The 7,178-nt window shown below is 50.2% G+C and overlaps 1 protein-coding gene across 1 annotated transcript; it reads left to right on the top strand.

Annotated features, from left to right (window-relative positions):
* Window positions 1-502: 502 nt before the first annotated feature.
* LOC102115032 (uncharacterized) lies at window positions 503-2,633 on the top strand. The gene is made up of 4 exons (XM_045372501.3): window positions 503-631; window positions 1,128-1,852; window positions 2,112-2,165; window positions 2,409-2,633. The coding sequence occupies exons 1-4, from the start codon at window positions 503-505 to the stop codon at window positions 2,440-2,442; spliced, it is 942 nt and encodes a 313-aa protein (XP_045228436.2). The 3' UTR covers window positions 2,443-2,633.
* The last annotated feature ends 4,545 nt before the right edge of the window (window positions 2,634-7,178 follow it).

Raw genomic sequence — 7,178 nt, 5'->3', positions numbered from 1 at the left:
GGATGACCAAGAGATGGGTCTGGAATGTCAGGAGAGCCAGAATGCAAACAGAGATGAGTTCAGACCTGCCCCCACGATCAACCCACCACCGTCGGGCAAATCTCCCCTGCAACCATCGTGTGGTTCTCCGTAGAATGAGGGGCTCGGCCTAAATGAACTTGAGGCCCCTCATCCAGGCATAATAGGCCCCATAATAGGCACTGGACCTGCAGGCCTGATACTAGATGCGGCTGCCTGAGCCTGGCCTGAAGTCTAAGAGCCTTCTGGCCAGAGCCCACCTCCCTCCGTCTCCTCTTCTAAGCTGCCCCTTGAACTATGCAGACTTCTTCCCAGGATAGTTCTAGCAAACTTTCTGCTCCAGCTTCCTAGCCTGGGTGTGAGAGGCGGCCTAAGGGCGTGACCACAGCACCCAGGCTCAAGGGCTGACCCTAATACTCTCTTTGTGACCCAGGCCAGGTCAAGGCTCTTTCCTGACCCTGAGTTTCCATCACCAGGGACAGAGATGAGCGACCTGTCCTGCCTCCTGGACTCAGGCAATATCCACCCTTCATTCCTCATGGATTTATGGAGCAGTGGCCACATCAGCCACTTTACCAGCTCCTGCAAGAACAATAATAATAGAAGCAAAACAGTAACAGAAGCACAGTTTGAAGTAGAGTGAAGTTAGGACCCGCTGGTGTGGGTGAGCAGAGGGTGTGTTAGAGAGGACGGGGAGGAAAGGTGTCTCTGAGGAGGTGATGTGTGAGCAGAATTGTGCCAGGAACCATCGCTGAGCTGACCTGGGAGAGGACAGTCCAGGCACAAAAAGGACCGTGCAGAGGCCCTGAGGCACTGTTCAGGGATTGGGAAGAAGGCCTGTGTGATTGGGGCAAAGTGGGAACAGGTCCAGGGAGAGCGGGGCTCCAAGCAAGAGGGTCTGGGCTTGGGCTCCAGTGGTAGGACTAGGGACAGGATAAAACCCCAAACCCTTTCCCCAGGTGAGGGGATGTGGATGAACAAAGTGGCTCAGGACCGGGCTGAGCAAGCAGTAGCACTGATTCCTCCTGAGACGGAGGCCTGGCTCAGGAGCTCAGGGAAAGAGAGAGCCCAGCAGGCAGTGAACATCTACCCGATGGTGCCAGAGGTAGTGCAGGCAGCCCAGGGGAGACAGGACAGCCTGGGGTTTCCTGGGGAGGCTGGGGAGCCTTCCTGGAGGAGGCCAGGCGTTAGAAGTAGATGCTGCCCTTCTGACCTCAGAAGTTCTTTCTAGAGGGCTCCCTCCGGTAGGGCCCAAAGGCAGCACTGCCCCAGGGAACGACTCCCAGGCCACGAAGTACAGAATCCTGCAGGCGCAGCGCTTGGCCGCCCTGAACGCAGTCCTGTGGGATGAGACCGGTGCCTGGTTTGACTACGACCTTGAGAACAAGAAGAACTGGGAGTTTTACCCATCCAACCTCACTCCACTCTGGGCCGGGTGTTTCTCTGACCCTGGCGTGGCGGACAAGGCTCTGAAATACCTGGAGGTGAGGGCACAGCAGGTGGTTCGGGTCCACTGCAGGCAGCACCGCCCCCTCCCGACCCTGAGCAGGACCTGCAGGGAAGGCCGCTTCCTCCGGCTGTGCCCCTTGTCTCAGCCTGCGGGTCCCGCGGAGCCACCGGGGGGCAGCTGTGAGCCGAGAAGAGAAGGGCCAGGAAGGGGACATCTGGCTTCCCGCCGGGCCCAGCGTCCTGGCTTCCAGTCCAGCCCCACCCACAGTCACGGGAATGTCTGGAACCTTCTAGGGCAGCCGGATCCTGATCTACCAATATGCCCCAGAATTGAATCCGAACCAACTTTGATGTCTACTCGCAAAAGTCAGCCATGTATGAGAAAGTGAGCTGGCCTGAGCCCTCCCCGCACCCCAGGGCGTCCCCGTGGTGAGGCAGGAGGGTCAGGCTTGGCAGGGCCCAGGGCCAGCGCAGCTGGGATGGTGGCGGCGCCCAGTGGCCACTCCTGGGCACTGCAGGGGCTGCTGGGCAGGCAGAGCGACTTCTCCCCACAAGGATCCCATTGTTTGTTGTCCCTGTGGCTGGGGGTGGGGTGGGGTGGGGTAGGGCAGTGCCTGACCTACGGCCCGCCCTCTTATTCCCAGTATGACATTAGCAATGGTGGACAGCCCAGTGGCAGAGGGGAGTATGAAGTTCAGGTGAGCAGGCCAGGGGCGGGCTGGCCGTCGCCCTACAGGGAACTCCTGGGCTCTGCTGCCCACGACCCCCACCCCAGGCCTCAGTGTGCTCACCTGCATGTCGGCCCAGGGGACGAGCTGACTGGTGCTTCCTGTACTGCTGGGGTTAGGCAGGGCCAGTGCCCCTGGGGAGAGAGCCCACAGCCCCCACCAAGGGTCTGGGGCTTCCCCAGAAACCGGGCCCCACTGCCCCGCCTCTCCCAGGAGGGCTTTGGCTGGACGAATCGCGTGGTGCTGATGCTGCTGGAACGCTATGGTGACCGGCTGACCTCAGGGGCCCAGCTGGCTTTCCTGGAGCCCCACTGCCTGGTGGCCGCCCTTCTGCCCAGCCTCCTGTTCAGCCTCCTGCCGTGGTGACAGCCCTCCCCTCCTCACCTGGCCCCAGCTCCTGTCCCATTAAACCTCTGCGCCAGCTCCTGTCCCTTTAAATCTCTGCACCAGTTCCTGTCTTCCCCTGCCTCTTCATGCCCTCCTACCTCCCAGCCTGTCCTCTGATCAGAGTGAAGTGGGGGGCAGGTTCATGACCTGGAGGTCATGGGTTGGGGCCTAGCTCCCTTCTGGAACCTTGAATAGGGTGGAAATCCTGCCCCGGGGGGAAGACCTATCCCTCCTACCTCAAGTACCCCAGCGCCAAGTCCCACACCTGCGGCCTTCCACTCACTTTTGTATTCCAAAGGCTTTATTGTTCTGCTGAAATGCTTACAAATACTGAAAACCCCCAGCCTGGGCCTACGCAACCAAGGGCTCAATGCTAGGAAGGAGAGCAGGGGAGGTGGGGCCCAAATAAATACATATAATTTATTTCTGCCCCTGATATTATTCCTTCAAAAGAGTCTGAATTTGAATGGATTGTCTCTAGATCTATTTATCCCCCAGGGCATCGTTAAAACAATTGTAAAATCAGCTGGCAATTAGTGGCTTTTAACTGCTGGATGTGCTCAGGGAAAGAGAGGAAGGGAGCCCTGCCAAGACCACTGTCACCCCAGAGTGGCTGTAGTCATCCCAAAAGCTGTGTCTTCCCTGAGGAGCAACCTCATGGGCTTGACAGAGAGGGTGGGAAATAGACCGGGAACATAATTCAGCCAGTCGCTCCCCAAATACACAAATGAACAATAATAGCACGCTCTGGGTAGAGTGGGGTGAGGTAGCCAGTAGCCAGCATTGCCACAATATGTTATCTAAAATGTTTGTTTTCCTACAAAAAGTTACGACACACACACACACAAACAGGAAAGTATGACACACACACACAGACACACACACACAAGCAGGCAAGAGAAATTGTCTTAGGAGTGACCATTAGGCTGGGCACGGTGGCTCACACCTGTAATCCCAGCACTTTGGGAGGCTGAAGTGGCTGGATCACCTGAGGTCAGGAGTTCGAGACCAGCCTGGCCAACATGGTGAAACCCTGTCTTCTACTAAAAATACAGAAATTAGGCGGGTGTGGTGGTGGGCGCCTGTAATCCCAGCTACTTGGGAGGCTAAGGCAGGAGAATCGCTTGAACCCAGGAGGCGGAGGTTGCAGTGACCTGAGATTACAACACTGCACTCCAGCCTGGGCAACAGAGCGATACGCCATCTCAAAAAAAAAAAAAAAAGTGACCACTATATACTAAAAAAAGAATATCAATAAACAGATGGAAAATATTAAAAAGGGCCAGGGGGTGTAGTGGCTCACCCCTGTGGTCCCAACATTTGTTAGGCTGAGGCGGGAGAATCACTTGAGCCCAGGAGTTCAAAACCAACCAAGGCAACATGGTAAGAACCCATCTCTACAAAAATAAAAAAATTAGCCAGATGTGGTGGTGCACACCTATAGTCCCAGCTACTCAGGATCCTGAGGTGAGATTGCTTAAGCCCAGGAGGTGGAGGCTGCAGTGAGCCATGATTGTGCCACTGCATTCCAGCCTGGGCAACAGAGCAAGACCCTGTCTCAAAAATGGTAATAATAAAAAAATAAAAATTAAGAAAGGGCTGGGTGTGATGTCTCACACCTGCAATCCCAGTGCGTTGAGAGGCCAAGGCAAGAGGATCACTTGAGGACAGGATTTCAGGGCCAGCCTGGGCAACATGGTGAGCTGTGATTTTTAAAATTAGCCAGGCATTATGGCACATGCCTGTAGTCCCAGCTATCTGGGAGGACAAGGTGGAAGGATTGTTTGAGCCCAGAAGTTCAAGGTTACAACAGCTGTCATTGAGCTACTGCACTCCTGCATGGGTGACAGAGGAAAACTCTGTCTCTAGAAAATGAAATGAAAAGAAAATACAAAGAGAACCAGCCAGGCACGGTGGCTTGTGCCTATAATCTCAGCACTTTGGGAGGCCAAAGTGGGAGGATGACCTGAAGTCAGGAGTTCGAGACCAGTCTGACCAACATGGCGAAACCCTATCTGTACTAAAAATACAAAAATTAGCCGGGCATGGTGGGGCATGCCTGTAATCCTAGCTACTGGGGAGGCTGAGGCAGGAGAATCGCTTGAATCCAGGAGGCAGAGGTTGCAGTGAGCCAAGACTGTGCCATTGCACTCCAGCCTGGGCGACAGACTGAGACTCAGTCTCAAAAACAAACAAACAAAAAGAACTAAATGGGGTTTCTTGTTTCTGGCCTAGGGTGTAAGGAGTGTGGCAATTGCCACTCCATCTTAACAACAAGTAAAAAGCTGAATAAACAACACCAACAACTCTTCTTAGATATGTCAGAGAATTAAGGTCACAGAGCTGCCCCCAAAACTGGAGACAGACAGGCAGATACAGAGAGTCACAACTTAACAGAGTAGACACCTCCACACTGGGTTTCTTTTACCCAATACTGGTTTGGTTTCAAGAAAAAACTAGAATTCATACTAAAAGGCAGAAAATACCATTTGAAGAGATAGAGCAAGTATCAGAACCAGACTCAACTATAGTGGGGATGTTGGATTTCCAGGCCAGAAATTTGAAACAACTATGATTAACATGCCAAGGGTGCTCACGGAAAAAGTAGACAACATACATGCAAGAGCAGATAAGTAATTTAAGCAGAGTGATGAAAATTCTAAGAAAAAACAAAGAGGAATTACAACAAGAAAAAAACACCAACGAAATGCCTTTGATCAGCTCTTTAGTAGACTGGACGCAGCTGAGGAAAGAATCCATGAACTTCAGGATATGTCAGTAGAAACTTCGAAAACTCAAAAGCAAAAAGAGACAAGACTGAAACAGGCAGAAGAGAATATCCAAAACTGTGGGACCATGACAAAAGGCATCACATATGCATTAATGGGAATACAGAGGAAGAAAGACGGAACCAAAGAGATATTTGAAACAATAATGATGGAGAATTTCCCCAAATTTATGTCAGACACCAAACCACAGACCCAGGAAGCTCAGAAAATACTAAGACAGATGCCCCCCAAAAAGAAGAAAAAATCAACACCTAGGCATATTATATTCAAATTGCAGAAATTCAAAGATAAAAAGTCTTGAAAGAGGCCAGAGGAGTAAAAAAAACCTTACCTATAGAGGACCAAGGATAAAAATGACATCAGACTTCTTAGAAACCATGCAAAGAAGAAGAGAACCTTGTGAGATATTTAAAGCATTGACAGAGAAAAAGATCCCACCAACCCATAATCCCCAGAATCTGTATCCTGCAAAACCATCCTTCAAAAGTGATGGAGAGGCCAGCACAGTGGCTTATGCTTGTAATTCCAGCACTTTGGGAGGCTGAGGCAGGCAGTTTGCTTTGAGCTCAGGAATTTGAGACCAGCCTAGGCAACATAGTGAAACCTCGTCTCTACAAAAAAATACAAACTTTAGTGGTGGCACACACCTGTGGTCCCAGCTACTTGGGGGGCTGAGGCTGGAGGATCACTGGAACCTGAGAGGCAGAGATTGCAGTGAGCCGAGATCGCACCACTGCACTCCAGCCTGGGTGACAGAGCAAGACTCTGTCTTAAAAAAAAAAAGAAAGAAAGAAAGAAAAGAAAAGAAAAAGAAAAAAGAAAAAAAAAATGGAGAAACGAGAACTTTCACAAGCCAACAAAAATTGAGAGAATCTGTAGTCCTGAAGACGCAAGAAGTATCCAAAAAAAAAAAACTTCTTCAGAAAAAAGAAAGATGACATGTTAGAAACTTTGAACTACATAAACAAGGGAAGAGTTTTAGAGAAGGAATAAGTAAAGGTAAAATAAAAGCTTCTACTTTTCTTATCCTTAGTTAATCTAACAGATAATGGTTTGTTCAAAATAAAACAGGGCATTTATCCAAAATGCTTGATACCAGAAGTATTTTGGATTTCGGATTTTTTTTAAAAAAATTTTGAAATATTTGCAATATACTTACTGGTTCAAAATCCCAAATCTGATCATCCAAAATCTGAAATGCTTCAGTGAGCATTTCCTTTGATCATTATGTCTGTACTCAAAAAGTTTTGGATTTTGGAGCATTTCAGATCTTGGGCTATCAGATTTTGGGTGCTCAATCTGTAATAGCAACTGTGTATTCAATAATTATAGTTTATGGATAAGGGAACTGAATGACAGCAATGATAAAAGGGACAGGAGGAGGAAGTTAAGACTACTTTGTTGGCCGGGCGCGGTGGCTCAAGCCTGTAATCCCAGCACTTTGGGAGGCCGAGACAGGCGGATCACGAGGTCAGGAGATCGAGACCATCCTGGTGAACACGGTGAAACCCCGTCTCTACTAAAAAATACAAAAAAACTAGTCGGGCGAGGTGGCGGGCGCCTGTAGTCCCAGCTACTCGGGAGACTGAGGCAGGAGAATGGCATAAACCCGGGAGGCGGAGCTTGCAGTGAGCTGAGATCTGGCCACTGCACTCCAGCCTGGGCGACAGAGCCAGACTCCATCTCAAAAAAAAAAAAAAAAAAAAAAAAAAGACTACTTTGTTGTCATAAGGTACTCGCACTACCGTGAAACAGTGTTATTTGAGTAGACTTGGTTAGTTGTAAATGTATACTAAAGAAAGAACTG

This window comes from Macaca fascicularis, chromosome 14 (assembly GCF_037993035.2).
Source record: "Macaca fascicularis isolate 582-1 chromosome 14, T2T-MFA8v1.1".
Taxonomy (NCBI): Eukaryota; Metazoa; Chordata; class Mammalia; order Primates; family Cercopithecidae; genus Macaca; species Macaca fascicularis.
Note: the sequence above shows the minus strand (reverse complement) of the source record. Positions and strands in the feature narration are given on the sequence as shown.

What these genes read in the sequence shown, in the direction of transcription:
- LOC102115032 (XM_045372501.3), top strand. Translation starts at nt 503, where the DNA reads ATGAGCGACCTGTCCTGCCTCCTGGACTCAGGCAATATCCACCCTTCA. An exon ending in AGTCAGCCATGTATGAGAAA is followed by an intron (nt 1,853 to 2,111) that starts GTGAGCTGGCCT and finishes TCTTATTCCCAG; the next exon opens with TATGACATTAGCAATGGTGG. An exon ending in GAGGGGAGTATGAAGTTCAG is followed by an intron (nt 2,166 to 2,408) that starts GTGAGCAGGCCA and finishes CGCCTCTCCCAG; the next exon opens with GAGGGCTTTGGCTGGACGAA.